Raw genomic sequence first — 22,343 nt, 5'->3', positions numbered from 1 at the left:
TGTGACTCCTCCATGTCTTCTTTCAAAATATTTACCAAAACATCAACCCGATGAACTTGTTTAACCATAGGGTCATTCAACGTTTCCGGAAACGAGAAAGAGATTCTTTCATCCCCAACATGTAAGGTAGGCCGCCCTTGTTTCATGTCAATATTAACACTCGCGGTTTTCAAAAAGGGCCTACCCTATATGTGAGGAATATTGGAATCCTCATCCATTTCCATGATTACAAAATCACATGGCACAAGAACTTTCCCCACTTGAATTGGGATGTCCCTTAAGACTCCCAATGGGACTCTAACCGAGCGGTCGGCTAGTTGGATTGACATTTTGGCGGGGCTTATCTCCCCGAGATTCAATCTTTTTGCCATAGAGAGAGGAATAAGGCTAAAACTAGCCCCAAGATCACTCAAAGCATTTGTTTATTCAATTAACCTTAACCGGTATAGCAAAACTACCGGGGTCACCAAACTTCTCGGGAAGCCCATTTTGAGGAATAGAACTTATCTCCGTTGGAAGGGAGATAGAATCAATCTCCTCAAGCCTACTCTTGTTAGGAAGAATATGTTTGAAAAGCTTTGCATATGTAGGCATTTGTGACAAAGCATGAAGAAGTGGAATGTTTGATTGAAGTCCTTTCATTTCATCAAGGAACTTGGAAAGTTTCTCATTTAGCTTCTTCACTATCATTTTATGAGGGAATGGAATACGAGGCTCATATGCTTTCAATGGAGCTTGGTTCTTCACTTCTCCCTCGTCTCTCTTTGAGGCACCCTCATCACTCAATTTTGACCTTCCTCTCGCCTCCTCACTCACTTCATTTTCAAACTCACTTTCATCTACCCAACTATATCCCTCATCTCCCTTTTTGGCAACATTTTCTCTCATAATTGGAGTTTCATACCCCCCTTCCATAATCAAGGTGATTGATTTCGCATGCTCTTTTGGATTCATTACCGTTGTGCTTGGAAATTGACCACCGGAGTTAGAGGTGCACCCAACTTGTTGCGCAATTTGAGATAATTGACTTTCAATCATCTTGTTGTGTGCTTGGAGTTGTTGAATTGAGCTACTAACTTCCCCATTGATCTTGATTTGTTGGGTCATGAAGGTTTCCAAAACGGATTCAATGTTGGATTTTTGAGGAGGAGGGGCTTGATTGTATTGGGGTCTTTGTTGGACATTGTCTCTTTGGTTGGGGTGGCGATAGGGAGCTTGTTGTTGTGGAGGGGGTTGATTGTAAGGAGGAGCTTGGTTGTAATTGTTTTGAGGAGGGGGAGCTTGATTGGGTTGTTTCCACCCAAGATTTGGATATTGTTTCCAACCTTGGTTATAAGTTTGAGAGTAAGAATCATTCCTCCCAAGTGAAGCCACATGCTCCATTGTAGTGTTGCAATAGGATGCCAAATGATCGTTTCCTCCACAAGTCTCACAAGACATGACTTGTGAAAAGGAGCTACCGGGCACATTGTTCACTTGATCTAGCTTTCGAGCTAACATATCAACCTTTGAAGCAATAAGATCTATTGCTTCAAGATCATGCTTACCGCCCTTCTTGGGTTGACTTTGCCTTTTATCACCCCCATAAGCATAATGCTTGGCAACTTCCTCAATCATTTTGTAGGCCTCGTCAACCGATAACTTTTTAAGGCTACCTCTGGCTCCCGAATCAAGGTTGGCCCTTGAGGTAGGAGTAAGACCATCATAGAAGCTTTGCACTATGATCCATGAGGTGAAACCATGGTGAGGGCATGCTCTAGTGTAATCTTTGAACCGCTCCCATGCTTCACTCAAAGTTTCATCAACCTCTTGGTTGAAGTTGGTGATCTTCCGTCTTAATTCGGCGGTTTTCTCGGGAGGGAAATACTTCCGAAGAAAAGCTCTAGTCACCTCATCCCAAGTACTCAACGATCCCTCTTCAACCGTTCTTAACCAATGCTTTGCTTTATCACGAAGGGAGAATTGAAACATGTGCATTCGAATAAACTCTTCTGAAACGTTGTTTTGCTTGATAGTTGTACACAATTCAAGAAAGTTGTCCAAATGAGCAAAAGGACACTCATAAGGACTACCCCCAAATTGGTCGCTTTGAATCATGCGGATGAGTTGAGGTGAAAGCTCAAAGTTATTTGCATTTGTGGTGGGGAGACGTATGCCACTCCGAAGTTTGAATGCGTTAGGGTGGTCATAGTCTCATAATAGAGGTTGTGGAGGATTCTCTCCCATGTTATCTTCTTCGTTAGTTCCAAAAACCTCTTCCGGATCGGAATCCGAATATACAATGGAGAACTCGGGTGTGCCGTGCAAAAGTCTCCTCACGTTTCTCAAAGTCCTATTTAGCTCTGGATCAACGGGAATAAGCGGTGATTGCTTACTCTTTCGTGTCATGCAAAGTCAAACAAAGCTAAGAAAAACGTTAGCAATGACTATCACAAGTTAAACAAACATAAACAAAAATTAAGGTAAGAAAACTATTATACATATACACACATTTAGTCTCATTCAACAATAATACATTCAATGTGACTTTGCCTCCCCGGCAACAGCGCTAAAATTTGATAGGCCGTCGTCTAGCCTACCAATATATAAATTCCTATCTTGGTCTCACTAACTAATAGTAAGGGTAAGAAAGGGTCGAACCCAAGAGAGGCGTTGAATTAACCACCGAGTACTACCGTTTAAATAAGCTAAATGAAGTCGAAATTGGGTTGGTATTGAGTAACTTCTACTAGTTCAATTCAACTAAAGCTAAGAGGAAATTAACAATGTTTAGAGGAATCTAGGGCTCGGGTTATACAACTCAACTTCATCACAAATCACAATTAGCATGCAACAATCAAGGTAAATTAATGGGATAAATTAGGGGAAGTCATCTAAGGCACCCAACTACTCTCTCAATCTAGAGGGATTACTTGAATCATGAATACAACCTACTCTCGTGGTTACAAAGCATAAAACAAGTGTTAAAGCATAATTACGATGACATAAACATTCCCTTGACCGGAAATTCCTATTCTCATGGCATTTCGGGTCAATCAAGCATAAGGGAGCTAAATCAAGTTCATCTCTCGATCCTTCGTTGAGAAAGCTTGGATAAATAGTTCTAGCAATGGTCATATACAAGAACTAAGCAATTAAACCATTTAAGCTCAACTAATTAACATCCCACAACAACCAAATTAGCACATACAACTAATTCTTTGTGACTACATTGAGGGTTTTACCCAAACCCTAGAAATTAGACTACTCACAATCCATGGAGGTTAAAGCAAATAGAGATTTCAAGCAATTCATGAACAAGTTCAAACTAAGGATTAAGCTAATTAACAATCTAGGCATGCAAGAATTAAGCAAGTAATTAACAACAAAGTAGAGAGTAATGGAAGAGAAGAGTAAGACACTACTACATTTTTAATCTAATACAACGGTACAAAATTAGCTAATACAACGGCTAATTTCATACCGTTGTATTAGACTGGTTTATACTAAAATAGGTCTAATACAACGGTTTATACTAACCGTTGTATTAGATAAATTCATCCGTTGTATTAGCTCAGCTAATACAACGGATTGAGGAGTCTAATACAACGGATTGAAGAAACCGTTGTATTAGACCCTTTTGGGCTTTTTTTCTTGGGCTTTTGAAAACTCAGCTCATTGTCTCCCTCATTCTATATATTTATCTCTTGAACCCTAGCTCTCTCGCCTCTCATTTTTAATCTCTCCTTAACTCTCTCATCTATCCTCTCTCTCTCCTTAACTCCCTCATTCTGGGTTTTTCTTAGATCGTTTTAGATCTTTTTTTGTTTTTTAATTGTTTTAACGTTTTTTTTTGTTTTTCAGATCTTGTTTCGTTTTCGTTTTTCGTTTTTTGTTAGATTTCTGGGTTTTTATTTGGGTTTGATTTCGTTTTTTTTGGGTTAGTTTTTTTTTTGTTTTGTTTTTTCGATTTCTGGGTTTGTTTTTTATGGGTTCAATTTCGATTTCGTTTTTTTTTCGATTTCGATTTCAACTTTTTCGATTTCGTTTTTTGGTTCGATTTTGTTTTTTCTGGGTTCGTTTTTTTTTGGTTTGATTTCGTTTTTTCTAAGTTCGTTTTTTGTTCGATTTCTGGGTTTTTTTCTAGGTTTGTTTCAGATCTGGGGTTTTTTTTAGATCGTTTTTCGTTTTTTTTAATCCTTTTAAGATAGTTTTTTTTTTTTTTTTTTTTTTTTCAGATCGTTTTTCAGATCTTGTTTTTGTTTTCGTTTTTCGTTTTTTGTTCTTGTTTTTTAGATCTTTTTTGTTCGATTTCTGGGTTTTTATTTGGGTTCGATTTCGTTTTTTTTGGGTTTTTTTTTTGTTTTTTCAATTTCTGGGTTTGTTTTTTATGTTTTTTTTTCGATTTCGTTTTTCTGGGTTCGTTTTTTTGTTCCTTCTTTTTGGGTTCGATTTTGTTTTTTTCTGAGTTCGTTTTTTTGTTCGATTTCTGGGTTTTTTCGGGGTTTTTTTTTTCAGATCTTGGTTCGATTTCTGTTTTTTTTCTTCTTATTTTCAATTTTTCAGATATTCGTTTTCAGATTTTTCAATTTTGCATTCTTCGTTTTTCGTTTTTCAATTTTTCATATCTTAGTTTTTCAAAATTTCAAATTCTAATCATCCAAAGATACAATACCAAAATTAAGATGCAAAGTTGAAAACTATGAAGACATTGATCAGTTGACATACACTTCTGAACAATCTGGACAGGACTTGGATGGACAATATAATAATAATAATAATAATAATAATAATAATAAAAAGAAAAAGAAAGACCTAATACAACGGAAGAAAGACCTAATATAACGGATTGGGGAGCAATCCGTTGTATTAGGTTTAGTTATTCCAAAAAAAGAAGAAAGGAACCTAATACAACGGATTGGGCAATCCGTTGGATTAGGTATATATACCTAATACAACGGATTAGGTTCCTTTTACCGTCTTATTAGACCTAATCCAACCCTAGCAAATGTGACGGTTGCTAGCCGTTGTATTAGGTCTAATACAACGGTTTTTAACACGTAATACAACGAAAATAGGGGTTGGATTAGCTCTCAAATGTAGTAGTGAGAAATAGTTACTATGAAGCTTCAAAGTGAGCAACAATGGTGGAACTTGTCTTCTACAATGGTTGAAATTAAATATTTCCAAGCTAATAATTAGAATCTAACTAATGATTTGAGAATTTAATGTTCTAGGATTGCAAAACTAAGAGAAAGCTCTAAAAACCTTCCTAGCCCGTACAAATGAGCTCAAGGGGGGTATTTTTAAGACCCCCAAATAAAAAGGACGGAGAAAACGAGGAAGGAGTTCGACTGCAGGTCTGCACGGGCGTGCCAGATTTGGCACAAACGTGCAAGGCTCAGCATGGTCGTGCCAAGTTTGGCACGGACGTGTAGAAGGACCAAAGGTCTGCACGGGCGTGCAGATTTTGGCACGGTCGTGCAGCTTTGCACGGTCGTGCCATCATCTTGCACGACCGTGCAAAATGCCCTGCCTAGACAGATTAACTTTGGGAGGCTGTAACTTCTTCGTTTCTTGCCTGAAATGGACTTGTGACCAGTCGTTGAAAAGCTATTGAGATGAAATTTAATATCCAATTTGAATCGCTTCAAAAGGTTGAGTAGATCAAAAGTTATGGTCGGTTGAAGTTGACGCTTACGCAAACGACCTTTCAAGGTTCTCCAAAAGCTTTTCATTTCCCTTTAAGGCATTCCTCCTTCTTCCTCCATGGCTCTATCAACCAAGCTTGACCTTATCCTTGCTCACTCATGCTTGATCACATCCATAGTGCTAAAAATAGCTACATTACATCAAAAATACAAACAACCCGTGAAGCATGGATGGTACAAAATTTGCATAAAAATAGGTTAAAAAAAGAACTTTGATGTCGATTAATAACGAAAACAAGGTTCAAAAGTACCCTAAAATCATGCCAAATAACAAGTTATCATCGGTCTACGCCATTATTGATTTCTAAAGCAGAATTGGCTTTGAAAAAGTTTCTAGTGAAGACAAAAGTGCAGAAAGATGTATTTTTTAGGGTTTTTTTTAGTAGTGGTATTAAGATAAGTGTTTTGCCCAACAACAGATGGGTTACATCTGGCTGGGGAATTGATGCATGCAACTACAGTTGGTGCTAAAGCGAACGAGTATTATTGGTGTGCATTTGCACATGAATGGTTGATGATATATGCTGAGAAGTTTCGCCTCAAGTTTGAAAAGTTTGGATACTTAATTACTTGGATGTGAAGGTTGTGTCTAGTTTTTTGTGGTAAGAATTTGCTTAGTAGCTTTGATGTTTGATAATGAAGGGTAATGTAATTCCCGACCTATGTGTTGTTTGTTGTGTTTTGTTATTTTTAGATATATTATGTTGATCATCTGAATGGGCCCCCCAAGAATGGAGCCAGTTTCCAAGGGTTTCTGCGTGAAGTCAAGCTGAAGTCAAAGTTGTGAGGAATTCCGATGAGAAACCTAGCGGAGATTATGACATAATGAAAGTAAGTAATGTGAATGTGTACGTAGAGTCTAATCTTGTCAACCTGATACAATGACGTGGCAGATGATTTTATATCCCCCCAGATGCCTTATCAGATGTTTGAACTAATAATTACATTAGCATAATGCACTTTAAACTAGATATAGCTCGTTTATATTCTCAATGCACTAATCTAAACTTTAACCTACCTCTTTACATAAATTCATGCTATGCCTTTCCTTGAAATTAAGTCGTATTTCAAAATTATTTTAAATGTCATATAAGTCTAACATCTTCCTTAATGGGATGTTCTAATTTTAAAATTATTGTAAATGTCGTATAAATCTCAAAGAAGCCAAGTTCAATAGGATATATGTTGGATCATCTTTAATTCATTGGCTGGAAAAACCAGAATTCACCGTGTCTTCACTGTTTGGTTGGTATACTAGACTACTAGTTTACCCTTACTCGATAACTAATATATTGTTCCACATTAGGGAAAAATTATTTTTAACCAGAAAATGTGGTGTTTGTTGATGGTTATGGCTAGTTTCACTTGTGTACATAATGATGCTGATTATGCTGTAATGATATAGACGCTTGACGTTTCTTATAGAGAAGGCCATCCCAAAGACCATAGGGATCGATCACAGTCATTGGATAAAGCAGTTGCATATAAGCTGAGGGCACTACTATCGTAATAGTACTAGCATGACAATCACGGTTTAGTGTGAATGTTAATAGCTGGATTATAATATCTATTTTGGTAGGTGTTGGAGAAAATGGAGTTCATGTTGGATTCATGGTTTCTTGATTAGTGTTAAAGGGGTTACTTCGTCAATGTTATAGGAATTACTCTTCAATGTTAAAGGGTTATTCGGTCAGTACTATAGTCGTTGCTTGGTCCATATTATAGGGATTACTTTTTTTTTTTTTATAAGTCACCAAATGATGTAGTCATCTATACACAAGACAGGCTAAAAAATAAATTTCAAACGGTTAACCAATTCCGAATTTGCACACCTCGTTCAAAGTGATTAAAAGCAGATCCTCAATATAAAAACAAAAAAAAACCCTCCTTGTCTCTTTCCTCCATTGAAGCGGCTACACTCTGAATTCTCCGTTGAAGCAACTTTCTCTCCTCCATTGAAGCGTAAGATAGTGTTTTTCTTTTTTCTTTTTTCTTTTTTTTTTTTAATAATCATCAAATATCAGTTTCCCAATCTAATGTTAATCGGTAATTTAATTCTAGTTAGGAATTGATTGTTGAACTATTGGTTATAATTTAATTACTGAAATGCTAAAATTTTGCTTTTCATATATTCAACCAATAACAATTTGATTGATAGTTGATTTAAAAATAATTGCTAATGCGTTGCAAAACCCTTGAATGTTAAGACGGAACTATGAAAACCCTTGCAAAACCCTGGCTTAGAGACAGGCATGTCATTTAGTGGAAGATTTTGCTTATTGTGATTATCGTTATCTGGTCGTGTACTTCGTATTAATAATTCTAACATATGGACAATGGTTCAACGAGTCGTGTTTTATTATTGTTAAAGATTAGTGAAATTGGATAGAGCTTAATGTGTGACATCCATGGTTTCAGGTCTAACATTTGGGATAGATAGAACTAATAATGCCTGACGTACAAGCTCTAGTCAATGACTTTGTTAACAAACTCAGAAAACGGTGAGGTGACTAAGCTAAGTTACGCGATTTGTTTACATTTTACAGAAAATTTTAGCTTTTTTTTTTTACGAAGAATGTTTTGTGTTGTTTGTATTTTAGTAAGATTGAGGGGTCACAAGCGACAGCAAAGCACACTGCGGAGTTTCTTCGCTCGGTTATATCCCAGCAGAGAATTCCCTATACAAACCAAGCTGGAGCTCTCATTGATGCTGTAAAGGCTGTTGGAGAGCAGCTAATTGCTGCCAACCCTGTGGGTAGGCCTCTATTATGTGTTATTTTAATCTGAAAATTGCAATTGACAACGTTGTTTGACATCAAACTACAAGTTATGCCTTTTTTTTAGCTGAGGTGTAAGATGTTGTTGCATTTAGCACATCTTGTCGAGGGAAAAAATAAAAATAAATTAGAAGTCTCTTAGAGGAATTGTGAATTGTGGTGAAATAAGGGTCTAGAGTTGTTCATGCTTCATATTTATAAGTATTGTCAATACCCTGGAAAATTATATTGCTCCTTGTTCATAGCAGTCATCCTTGATGAAATGTTATTTTGCAGTCGTGGAATCTTTCTTTTAGTTTACAATCCTATTTTGAAACTATTTTTAAGGATCAAAATAATTATTTAAGAGATATTGATAAAAGGATAAGATGAACTATAATGCAATAATGTTAAAGAGTATAATTATTTTAGAAATTAGAAAGTGTGAATTTCTCTACATGAAGCAAGCAATAATTAATGGACATCATTAACATACTTTATTGGATTTCTTAGTTCTATACTGGTATCACGTCACATCTGATGAAAATTCTAAAGAGTTATATGATTATCTTACATTTCTAAAGTTGATTTGTTTTTGTTGGATCGGCTATCATTTGGATCATCTATGCTATGTTTTCCAGTACTTTGTTGCTACGAGAGTAGTATCTTGTATTTTAGAATTTAAATTCTTGAAATCTTCTAGGCACATTGATTCACAGAGTTTGTAGAGTCTATTCATAAATTGGGAGGCAAAGGCAACCACATAAGAGCTCACTTCTTACTTGAACATATTAAAGAAATCTTTTAGAAATCCTAAGCAGTAGAGTTCCTGCTTATATTTCATGCCACTGAATCAGAAAAAGGTATTTAAAGGTTCATTCAATTTTTTGTGCTGCTGTACTTTGTTAAAATTGTGAAGTGTATTAATGCAATTCATAGACAAGACAAGTTTCTTGTTGTTAAAAATGCAAAGAACCTCTTGTTTTTCTACAAAATTACAAGGTAAGATCTTAAAAGACTTTTTTCTTGTTTTTGTACAAAATAACAAGGTAAGATCTTAAAAGAGTTTTTTTAAGTTAGGTACTCGAGTTCGTCTCTTGTCCTCCACCTTTTTAAGATTGTCTTCTTTTTTTTTTTTTTTTTTTTAATTTTTTTTAATTTTAATTTTTATTAATTTTTTAATATAATTTTCTTAAACAAATTATTATTGTCTGACTGAATGGAACAAACAGCTGGGAGACTCACTCGTCTTCTTGTATCTCAGTGTATGGAGGTGATGCCTTTAATGCACGTTGTCGGAGCTTTTAGTGACTTCCATCTGATTTGAACTGCAGAGCTTGCTGTTGGTAATATTGTCAGGAGGGTGCTACATATTATTAGAGAGGAGGATTTATCTCTTACTACCGCTGCTATTGGTGACCTAAATATATCAGTTGGAAGTGATGATGACGAAGATGACAGAGATGATCATCCTGTTCTGTCAGCAGCCGCAGTAGCTGCTGCAGCAAGGAGCACTTTGCGCCCACCATCACTACATACTCTTCTTGAAGATGTACCCAATGCTTCTGCTGCTCCCCTTTCTTCATCTGGGGGTGATTCTGAAGGAAAAAGCAAATGTAAGTTGTGCACTTGACCTGAACTTTACTGTAGCTCATTGTTTTCTTTATGTAAAAATGAGTCTGTTTTTTCACTGCTGTATAATGGATATTTCAATCCCTACCAGCACTTCAAGATGCGCTTGTCTAAAGTTTTATTTGTATTTTGTAAGCCCTTTTGCTGGACTTCACAGCCCACCTTATTTTGTCCAGCCTCCATGTACCTGCCTTCCATTAACTTCATTAGATTTGCTCTCTGCCTTGTTGTCTTTTAAGTCAAACATCATAATTTGCACTCTTTGCCCTTTGGCTGTCAACATTTCCTTTGTATAACAGCTTATTTAATTGTTTGAAGGCCACCAATGTGTGTGATTGACTGCTCAACTGCACATTTTGAATAAGAGATGTTATTATGTTTTTTCTTTACTCTAATTAGAGTTAACTAAATAAAATAACTCAGAATTTTAGGTTACTGGGATTACCAATAGAAGCTGATACAGTACCCTGATAAGGAGAGTGCTAGTCCTTGAAAGGGCTTGAATGAAGATAGGAAGAAGGGTGTTATAGTAAGATTATCTGGAGCTTACCATTTTTCCTTTTTCTACTGATTAAAATATGATTGCATTCTGCAGCTGCCGATAGGAGCTCAAGGATTCGAAAATTAAAGCATGATGTCATTGAATCTGTTAACGATCTCATTCAGGATATAGACACTTGCCATGAGCAGATTGCTGAGCAAGCAGTTGAGCACATTCATCAAAAGTATGTTATTGTTTTTACTTCTATAACATGGGTAATTTGTTGCCTATTTTGGACGGTTCCTTATGACGATTCATGTTAGCCGACCCCAAATCATTTTGGGACTAAGGCTTTGTTGTTGCTGTTGCTGTTGATGTTGTTGTATTGGCATAAAAAATGTGAAATTATTATTGAACAGTTTTGCTGCCATAGGAAGGTGTTGATTTTCCTTTTGATCTTTCTCCAATTTAACTGCCTTTCTACTTGTAGCATATGCTTTAACCTTATCTAAATGTTGGATACAAATGGGTGTTCTTTCTTAGTTTCACGAGCTCTGCTACTACCTATCAATATTTGCAGAAAGTAAGAGTTTAGAGAGAGAAAATTATAAATCAATTTGGGATATGTTTTTTGTTATCTCCACAGGACTCTCACAAACTATTTTCACAATGCCTCATTCCATTCTACTCTTCTGCTATTTATTACATCATACTAATTGGCTTGTTCACTACTTTACTGCCATAACCAATAAAAAAAAAAAAAAAATTAAAAATTACATAACAATCTCGTGATGCCTGTCTCTTCTTTCTCTTGTAAGTCATAGCCATTTCTTCTAGTCATTCTTAGTTGTCCTCATCTGACTTCTTTACCCTTCATCTTCCTCATTGCTTTGGATATGAGTGTGGGACCTTCTTGTGTTGGTTCCTAGCAGGTTCATATCTTGAAGGGATTTTTTTTGTCTATATGATCTTTTACCTGCTTAATTGAAAAGTTAATCAATTAAGATCAAGTACCTGTTCACATTCTGTCTGGCTGTGTGGCTGTCTGGCATATGGAATTTAGTTTGGTTGCACTGCTACGTCTGCCTAATTTTTCCACCTTTTTTTGAATTCATGTTTTCTGGCCTCATGATCTTGAGGATGTAGTGATTAATGCCCATTATACATGAAGTCATGAACAAGGAAAAAAATATGCTTTTTTTGTTGTAATGACTTGATATCTTCTGTTTGCTAAGATTTATTCTAGGCTTTCTTGAATGAGGCTGTCACTATGCATGCAACTATTTGTGCGTAGGCGCGTGTGTGTTTGTGTGATAATTTCCTTTTACCAAGGCTTGTTCTATCTGCTCATTAAACCATGACTATTGCAGTGAGGTAATTTTGACTTTAGGACGGTCAAGAACTGTGATGGAATTCCTCTGTGCTGCAAAGGAGAAGAAACGGTCATTCAAGGTCTTTGTTGCAGAAGGTGCTCCAAGGTACATACATTTTCCTTGCATTTTGTTAAGTTGAAGATTTTAAAATATGAAAGATGCAAAAGCCAGTAACTATATGATCTTCGCATAACATTTGTCTAGGATCTTCTTCAGAAGATGAGAGCTTAAGTAAAAAATGATGCACCTGTTAAACCTATATTTTGAATCTTCTTTCTGAGATAATCTATGAAAGTTTGCTTACATTAGGCCTTCTTTTTTATATTATTCTCCATCATAGTTGCTTCTGATTTTGTAAAATTGTGAGTTGATATCACTACATCTTCTTTCACTCTCTCAAGTGAATGGGATAGAATAATAGTTTTCTCCAGACTACAAGTATGCATGTTAGAGCTTTAGAGGATTATGATAAGTTTGGAACTCAATAAAATAGAGAAGGAAAAAAAAGTATTTAGTAAAAAGGTAGTGCTAAATGCTGACTGCTGAAGATTTGAAATTGCACAGTTGTATACATTTTTTGTGGGTTCTTTACTTTCGTATTGGAAAGTAGCAAAAGTCCGAATCATAGTTACCAGATTCGCACCTACCCCCCACGAACCGCGATTAGGTTCCAGAAGTCTGAAACTCCGAATGTATCTAAACCGACATCGTAGTATATGTTTTCATAAATCTTTTGTTGATATGTTGCTGTCACATTGGAACCAGGTACCAAGGGCATGTTCTTGCCAAAGAATTGGTGGCTAGAGGTTTGCAGACCACTGTGATTACTGACTCTGCTGTTTTTGCCATGATATCAAGAGTAAACATGGTACGCTTGTCCACTTCTGTTCGTGTGTCAATTTGTTATCCATTGAATTTAGTCATATTCATGTATTGAAAAACTGTTTGAAGGTCATAGTTGGAGCTCATGCTGTTATGGCTAATGGTGGACTGATAGCCCCTGTTGGCTTGAATATGGTAGCTCTTGCTGCTCAAAGACATGCTGTTCCTTTTGTTGTTGTTGCAGGCAGTCACAAGGTGATTGCTCCTGGCTTTTCCCCTTTTTTTGATGCTTGGTTTTTAAAAAAGAATCTTCATTCCACAGTAGGCCTATCCGCCTATGTGCCTTAATCTGCTTTTCCACTGAGCAATAAAATGCTGTAATTTCTTATTCGGGTTACAAAATGTAAAGATTACCTCATGTTTTTTCAAAATCTTCTTGTTCCTGTTTGAGTCATTCAACCACCTCATCGTTATGGTGAATACCTTGTTAATGTTACCTTAATGAATTTGATCACTAGCATGCAGAGAAGACCTGTTATCAATATGCTTAGTAATTATCTTAAAGTATCTTGGCTGAATGTCTGCTCAATAAAATGGGGAAAGTTGCTTATGCATTTTATGATGTAGGGAGCTGGAATTTTTTTGTTTGAACTGGAGTAGTTCAATAATCTGGGTGAAGAGGCCTTTGATAGATATGATTTCTTTTAAGGCCTGTATATGTGAATTCCATTATTTTTTTTTTTGGCCAAAATATGACAGTCTTCACAAAATTGCATATTATTTGTTTTATTTACCGGCCAACTATAGGATACTTCCTGATGGGGCTGAAATGCTGAATGGCGCTAGTATGAGTTTGATCTTGAATATCTTTGTGGATCAACATTAGGCTGCGGCAGAGAATGAGCATTTCACCAAAGGTTCAAGGACTTCATGGAAAAAGCTGACCTGTACCTGAGTGTTGAATTTTGAAGATGACTACCATTGTGTTTACCTGTGGATTTGTGGAAAGAAGGCTTTTATCCTATGGGAGACCTTAAAGAAAATTGAAATTATTTTACATGATTAATTCTGTTTGCTTTATACATGAGAACAAGGTGTATAGTAATAAGCAATAACTTTAAAGATGCTAGGTACACTTCTAAATATGAATTACATGACTAAATGCTGATAACGTTTTTGCTTTAAACTATCTATATCTAATATCTAAGTATAATATATGACTTGGTAACACGTAAGCTACTTTGAAGTTGCATCAACTTGAAATAGGTTTATTGATATATTCTCCACATGTATGTGTTTAGCTGCAGATTAGTTGGTTGGTATATATTTAAATAACTATACTTATGTTATTTAATTTGCTACCCTTCAGTGATGCTGTCTCTGTTTGTCACTGGTAATGTCTAATGTGAAGTATTACGCAATTCGACTGCAAGTTTTTGATCAATTACATCATGCTAGTAGCTGAGATTATTGTATAATATCTTTGAGCTTCCTGTATTTCTTATGATTTTTTAATGCAATCTATATAGCTTACAAGCTAATTGTGCTCAACGTCTGACCTATGGCAGTTATGCCCCTTGTATCCTCACAACCCCGAAGTCTTACTCAATGAGCTGAAGTCCCCATCCGATCTACTAGATTTTGGAGAATTTTCTGATTGTATGGATTTTGGAAGTGGCAGTGGCAAACCGCTGCTTCATATTGTCAACCCAACATTTGATTATGTGCCACCAAAGCTCGTTAGCCTCTTTATCACTGACACGTAAGCTGCTCTTTTTATATTTTGTTTTGGAAATTGATTATTGTAATCCCACGTTTATTTCTTCTGATAATGGTCCTACTTTTTTTCATTACCTGGGAATACTCCCAACCTTTAAGGTTTGTCTTCCTAAATTGATCCCTAGAGACCTCCAGATGTAGATTAACAACCATATTAACATCAATGCCTTAATCCCAATGACGGAGTTGGCTAAATGGATCAAGAATTCATCTCTGGTAATTGTCAACCAAGATCCTCTCCTTCCATGCCTTTCAATTATTATATGCTTTGTAAGCCTATTTCTTTATATCTTTCCTAACTACCTCCATACAAGTCTTCTACTAAAGATTCTCATGATCCCAACTCTCTATTTTCCTTACTGGTGCATCTTCGGTCGTCGTCTTACTTTCTCAAACCAACGCTAATGGATCCATTAGAACCAAATCATCTCTGAAGACAATGAAGCTTGCTAGCATTTCCGCTCTCTACGTCTTTTCCTGCACCTGAATTCTTGACAAGCATAGGACTTTTTTTTACCTTTATTTTTTTAATAAAAAATAGGAAAAATGGAAACTAATAATCCCACTTTTGTCATTTCTGCTCAAAACAATCCCACCTTTTCGAAATCTGGAAACAATCCCACCTTTTAATACCATCTTCTCAAAACAGACCTTTAACCGGATAATTAAGTTGGTAACCTGTTGGAGAAGGTTACTAGCCACGTGTCACCTTTTAATTGGTTTTTTTTTTTTTTTTTTTTTTTTTTATCTTTAAAAAATTAAAAAAAAAAAAAACAAACAATAACAATCCAGCCCCCTTCCCCGATCTCACACCAACCGGAGCAACCCTCCTTCCCACCAAACAACAATCCCCTTCCACGCCGTCAACCACTAGTTACTGTAATGTTCATATCTGAATTTGGTTTTCGTTTAAGGGTGAGGTTGGGTTTCGAATCTGGGGTGGGGGGTTTTTCGTTTGGGTGGGGGTTGGTTTTCAACTTTCAAATCAAGGGTGGGTCGTTTGGTTGGGGCATTTACGCATTCAATTTTACATATAGCGGTTTGAATTCTCATGTGTTTCATGCTGTACTAGTCCCTTGAGATCTGATGTCTGAGGAGGATTATTTTGTTTTGGTAATATGGTGATGGCAGTAATTGAATCACCAATATAAAAATCTCATTTGGGTGTTCTGTATAAGAGGATCAAGGGTGAGGTGTGAGGTGGTCGGATTTCGGTGTTTCAGGGTGGCTGCGAGGTCGGATTTAAGGGGTTTGTGGAAGTCTAGGGTGTCAGATGTAGGGGATTTCGTGGGTGGTGGGGGTGTCCGGTTTAGTTTGCACGGTGGTCAGGTGAGAGGGATACGGTTGGGAGTTCGGGGTGAGGTCTGGTGGGGGTGCGGATGTGGTTTCAAGTAGGGGCCTGGTGGTGGTTATGGAGGTCTGATGGTGTGGCTATGGTGGGTTACCATTGAAATGGGTTGGGGAGTAGGAGATATTTCAGAATAAAAAAAAATAAAAAAATTAACATGTTAAACAGGTTATAAGTGAAAAGGATCGTTTTGAGCAAATGAAGGGTAAAGGTGGGATTGTTTCCAGATTTCGAAAAGGTGGGATTGTTTTGAGCAGAATTGGTAAATGTGGGATTATTAGTTTCCCTTTTTCCTAAAAAAATATGACATTTTAGGAGAAGGGGGTTAATATATGCTTCAACCAAATGCATGTTATTTTAAAGGCCAGGTGGAAGAGAGGTAATTGGCTATTTAGTTTGTTCAACTGTCATGATTAAAATACTTGGATTCAACACATGGTTTGGAAGAATTTATTGGTGAATTATTTTGGTTCTGCATCCTGGGAACTTGCGTGACTTCAAAGGTGTAACATAGAAAATTTCCCTTCATGTAATTGAATAGAGCATCTCTCGAGGTTTTAAATATATTGGTGTCAATGGGTCATGCTTTTTTATTCTTTTGAGTTCTGTTCTGTAGCTACATTAATCTGTTTTTTAAGCTATGCCCCAAAAGTTATTGAATTTCTAAGCTGTACATATGCTTTTTTCAAAGTTATAAGTTGTGCCCTCCATTCACAATATTTTATCAACAATATCCTTTGACAGCCATATCCGTTAACGGACAAAGTGGCGTTATTAATTTGACACGTGTCTTGTTCTAATTGGTCTAACACTTTAAAAAAAAATTAAAAAATCAGAAAATAAAATAATTAAAACTTAATTAAGAATTAATTAGAAAAAAAAAACCACCCCTCCCACCACCACAACCAAACCCATCAGCCCACGTCGTCACCGCCGGCAACTGGCTGCCCACCCTCACTCTCCTTCCTTCCTTAACACTCCACGAACACAACCACGTGACGCAACCCAGCCCAAAAAACCGACCACCCTCATCCCTCCGTTAAACCACCACGAAACAGCCAACAATCCCTTTCCTCCACCTCAAAATGACCCTCCCTCGCCGTTTCGGGGTGTGGAAAAGGGAGTTGGGGGTTGTTTCAGGTGGGGGAAGGAAGGAGAGCTGTCGGGTGGTTGGGGTTTCGAGAAAGAAGGTGGATACGGCGGGGATTTGGGGAAAGGGAAGGGGTCGAGGGTGGGTCTGATGGGGAGGTAGAGTACCGGCCGGCCGGTTTAGGTGGTTAAGGTGGAGTGCCTGCCGGTTTTCCGGCGAGTTTAGAGCAGGGGTTAGGGTTTGGTGGTGGGGGGAAGGTGGCTGGGGAATTTTGGTTTTTTTTTTTTTTTTTTATAAATGTTTTTTTTTTTTTTTTTGTTATTGTTTTTTATTTGTTATTTTTTTGTTTTTATTTTTATGTTATTTTTTTTTTTAATTAAACGATTTTAGTAACGCCACTTAACATTCTCTAACGTCCGTTAACTATTGTGGCTGTCAAAGGTTATTATTGATAAAATAACGTGGGGGGGAGGGCACAACTTATAACTTTGAAAAAGCATGGGTACAGCTGAGAAATTCAATAACTTGAGGGCCTTAGCTTAGAAAAACCCAATTTTTTTTTTTTTTGGGTACCTTGCTCATGGACATATCATACATCAATTTTTCTTTGTCGCAGCGGAGGGCATAATCCATCATATATGTACCGGCTGATTGCAGATTATTATTCTGCTGATGATTTGGTTCTACAACAAAAGTCGACTGCTAATTCCAAATCTCTATCCGGTACGTTGAGTAAGATTGGTCTTATATCTGTTATGGCTGATTTGTGGAGATTGTTATGCATGTGTCTATGTAAATTTGATTTTTATTGTAGAAAAAAAAAAATATATTATTAAACTGCTCAAACCAAATTATAAGTACATCAAGAGGACAACGTGTCCTCGGAAAGAGACTGAAAATCAGAACTATAAGTTAGCCCAATTCCTTTGTAAGTCCCCAATGGAGTAATTTGGGAAAGCCCCAGACTGCCTTAGCCCATTAAGAAAGTAATACAGTTACCTTATCCTCAATTTAACGCATGAAACAGCAGCAACTTTAAAAATATAACCATTTCGCTCTGACCACTCACATCACAAAATAAAAATATAACCATTTCGCTCTGACCATTGAAAAGAAAGAGACAGTAGAGAGGTATACTAGAAAACAAAGATTGGATATCGAGGGTATTTTCTTACACCTATTTTCCACGCATCTAATATTTTTGAAATGTTGGAAATAAACAGTTTGCTGCTATTTGTAAAAAATTTAGTATGGTAGCCCAAGCTTTGGGGCCTTGGTCTAAGTATACATGCTATCTCCAAAAAATAATGAATACCTAAGGTAGCTGCTTTTGGAATCTTGAAATCCGATTTTAAATGAATGAATGATCAATTTTATATGGTTATGTCCCTATGAAACTCCCAATTGGCCCTGTTTACAAAAGAAATAAGTTCGTTAAATCCATCTTTCTACCTAAATTTTCTGATGATTTTCTTCATCTTCCACTCCTCATTTATCAGCATCCTCCTTCCATGCTACAATCAGCCGCTATCAATGCTCTCCTCTCCCTCCTTTCTCTCTCCTCCTACTGTTGCCATTATGCCCCATTACTAATTTCCACCTTGCTTGTCCATGTGCTGTTGTGGACCTTTCTTCATTATCATCATTGTCTTCTTTTTAAATTTTTATAATTATTTTATTAATATTTTCCCCACCCCTTTATAGCACCAAGCTACAATGCCACAGCCTACCTGGCCAGCCTCATCTAGCAGCTACTAGTCGACTGACCAAAACACCCCCCCCCCCTCTTCCCCCACACCACCAGCTAACACCCTTTCTTGCAATCACTCCCTCCTCTGCCCCTACAGCCCCATCCACAACACATAGCCACTGGATTCCCTACCTCAATTTTGTGCCTTGTGCCATGGCCTACCACCAACTGCCCAGCCACCACCCCAATCTCAGTTATCCGGAATCCTAAATGCTACTGCCTTTCCCGTTTCCTCACATAAAACTTCTAGCTCCTCACGTGCTGCCTCATCTCCCTTATCCCAAGCCAAGCCTTTGCCACACACGAACTCCACAACCATTTGCGCCCATTGCTCTTTGATTTGCCATTATTCACTGGGTTACCCCCTTGTCATTGGCACCCATTACAACTACAATTTCCCCCTCTTCCCTTCATATTAGGCGGTCTGGAGGAAGAGATATGTCTACTGGTAGCATGGGGAAGGGGTGGTGGTTACTGTTGGTGGCACAGGTAAGGTTACTGAGCTAGTAAAGCTGAGGTTTCAGATGTGACAGGGTGGAAATGAGCAGAAGAGATGATAATAAGGGAAGTAAATGAAATTAGGGAAAAAAAAAACTTGCTTTCTCTTTTCTTTTTAAACACTTACTGAACATTGTTACAGAAAAATTCTAAGGTCTTGGAAATTACTAAATAAAAGCACAAGGTTTGTTTGGTGCAATGCAAAAAAAATTGGTTCACCAAATGTAAAGTGCAAAAGTAGAGTATAACCAATATTACCACAATTTCTCGAAATGTTTTCTGAAGGTGCCATTCTTTGCTCTGACATTCTTTGGGTTAATTGGCAGGTCTTGTATGAATTTACGACCTTGAAAGACTGGCTGCAAATTGCAGCAAGAGATTTGTAGGTCAAACAGGTTGAAGTGGTTGGTGGTTAATGCCTATCATTCTCAGATGTGAGACCAAAGTTTTGCTAACACACCTTGTTCTATCCCGCCAATCCCAATCAGAAATAATGGGAAACCGTACGGGGAGACTAATTGATGGTTACTTTTGCTCATGTGGGTGAATATAAAACAGCTAAATCCTCTATGCTGTTATTGTAGATGTAAAGTTAAAAATCTCAAATTTCAGTGTTGCTGTTTATTGGTAGCATTCAACTGGTTATTGGTATTTAAATTGCACATGGTAGAGTAAATTGAGGTTTTTAAACTTGTGATGTTTTGGTACAGAGAATTTAAACAATCATTATAATCTAAGAACGAAGAAAATTACCTCAACACGTTTTGCCACCCACTTTAATTAGCTTTCACCTTTATTAAATTTTGATTTCACAACTTCCCAATCGAAAAGCAAAGGAACTACTAACTGATCGAAGCTAATATAATGTATCTAATAGAATTTCATTGAGTAATTTTCAATACACTTACATCATGTTCAAACCGTCTCAAATTATATTCGACGATTGGGATAAGTGCAAAATCCTAAACTCATAATATTACATGTTAATGATTTCATTTGGGGTATTGCCCAAGTCAAGAATTAATTGTCCTAAATTTGTAGTAATAAAATCAAGGATTTTTTTTGAGTTAAGTATAATAATAGGGTTTATATTTTTCATTTTTTGACCTTTTGGGATCTCCTAGTTTTTTTTTTCACCTTTTAGGACCACCAGTTAACAATTCGGTAAGTTAAACCATGTTTAACTCACTGGACTATAAACTCAGTCCCTTCATTAATATTTTGCAAAAAAAAAAAAAAAAAAAAAACTGAGTCCCTTTATTAATTTGCTGTCAAATCCAAAAAAACATAGGTTTTAATTTGATTTCACCCAAGGTAAGATTGCTTCTTATTTATTTCTTTACTACTTTCATAGTAAGTAGAAAATAAATCAGCCCCTTTCCCCTTCCAATAAATCAGCCCCTTTCCCCTCCAAGCCATTGAATCCGGCGGTGGCAACCCTTTCCGCTTGCTTTTCCGACCAACCCCCGACAATCAACTAAACCACCTCTAGCAACAACCATAAAAACCCACAACAACATAAAACAACAGCAACATCAATTTGGTATCCACCACCAATCAATACCGCACTACCGAATAGCGTAACAACCCACCTCAGCCACCATTTCACCACCTCACTGTTGCTCACCAATTAGCAGCACATAAAACCAATTGATGCCCACCTCATTGCTGCTCCTCTTCCAATTACCACATTTCTCCACCCGACGCAACCACCAACAATTGCACATAACAACCACCTCCATGGCAACCAACCCCAAAACTCAACAAAAAAAACCCACCCTACCTGAAAATCACCCCACTGAAAACACCCTAAGGGGACCTAAAGGTGGGCACGGGCCGGGTTGGCCCGCAGGCGGCACGGGCACGGCCCGGCACAAGCCCGCTGCAGGCACGACCCGGCACGGTGGCCCAGCCATGGGTCGTGGGCGTGTCGCGGACACCGTTTTGATTTTCTGGCACGAGCCCGCTTCTAGCCCGTCGTGCTGGCCCGTGGCACGGCCTGTCATGCCAACAGACAAAAACGGCTATAAACAGCCATTTTTGCTATTTTTTCCGTTGGAGCAACGGCCATAAACGGCTCTATTTCCCCTATTTCTTTCCCAAATTCCCTATAAATACCCAATTCCATTCACTTCCCAAATCACAAATTCACAATCTTCCTCTCTTAATCTATTATATTCTCTAATAATTCTCTTAAATTCTCTAAATATTTTTTCTTAGTATCGGAAAAAATTAAAAGTTCGTAATCGTAATTAGTGGAAAGCGTTGAAGCACGATTGTAAGATCTAAACTAATCTTCAATTTATTATTGTTGTTATCGTAATTAGTGGAAAGCGTTGAAGCACGGTTGTAAGATCTAAACTAATCTTCAAATTATTATTGTTGTTATTGTTATATTTGTTGTTATTAATTATTTTTATTGTTATTATTATTGTTAAAATTGTTGTTATTAATTATTATTGTTGTTATTTTTATTATTACAATTATTGTTATTAATTATTATTGTTGTTATTGTTATTGTTATAATTGTTGTTATTAATTATTATTATTGTTAAAATTGTTGTTATTAATTATTATTATTATTGTTAATTATTATTGTTAATTATGGCATCGAACAACCCATCATCTAGGGGGAAGGGGAAAGGCCGACTTACCCGTGGTAGTAGTTCTAGGGAATCACCTAATCCAACGAGCCCCCAAATTCCGAATCCGGCCATTCCAACCAATGACCCTGGTAACGGCCCCCTAGGCTTTGAACAATTTAGGCACGATGGTACTTCCGGTTTTCAACCCTACAATATGCCAGGATTTCCACAATTTCCACCACCAAACCAATTTCCACAATTCGGTCAATTCCCACCAAATTACTTTGACCAACAAAATTTTTATTCTAGCCAAGGTAGCCAACAAACCCTAAATGTCTCCGGTTCTACTACTAACCAACAAACCCCCGATTCTACAAACACCCAATTCCCAAACACACATGAGGAATGGTTAACCGAGAGTGAGATGGTACTTGTCAAAAGCCGCAAAAGTGAGGTATGGCGTTATTTCCTCCTAAGTAGAGACCACACAAGAGCAAAATGTAAACACATGTGGTCATTCATTCTCGACAAAATCCACA

The 22,343-nt window shown here is 37.1% G+C and overlaps 2 protein-coding genes across 2 annotated transcripts; one reads left to right on the top strand and one right to left on the bottom strand.

The window, feature by feature from the left end:
• Positions 1-426: 426 nt before the first annotated feature.
• On the bottom strand, positions 427-2,097 carry LOC110684939. Its single transcript, XM_021861380.1, has one exon. The coding sequence runs from the start codon at positions 2,095-2,097 to the stop codon at positions 427-429; it is 1,671 nt and encodes a 556-aa protein (XP_021717072.1).
• Positions 2,098-7,270: 5,173 nt separating this feature from the next.
• LOC110684944 (translation initiation factor eIF-2B subunit beta-like) lies at positions 7,271-19,977 on the top strand. The gene is made up of 11 exons (XM_021861387.1): positions 7,271-7,652; positions 8,109-8,191; positions 8,291-8,445; positions 9,781-10,062; positions 10,674-10,803; positions 11,930-12,037; positions 12,698-12,800; positions 12,884-13,009; positions 14,323-14,516; positions 17,588-17,694; positions 19,546-19,977. Exons 2-11 carry the CDS (start codon positions 8,139-8,141, stop codon positions 19,554-19,556), a joined length of 1,269 nt encoding a protein of 422 aa, XP_021717079.1. The 5' UTR covers positions 7,271-7,652; positions 8,109-8,138; the 3' UTR covers positions 19,557-19,977.
• Positions 19,978-22,343: the final 2,366 nt, after the last annotated feature.

This window comes from Chenopodium quinoa, unplaced genomic scaffold (assembly GCF_001683475.1).
Source record: "Chenopodium quinoa cultivar QQ74 unplaced genomic scaffold, ASM168347v1, whole genome shotgun sequence".
Lineage (NCBI taxonomy): Eukaryota > Viridiplantae > Streptophyta > Magnoliopsida > Caryophyllales > Amaranthaceae > Chenopodium > Chenopodium quinoa.
Note: the sequence above shows the minus strand (reverse complement) of the source record. Positions and strands in the feature narration are given on the sequence as shown.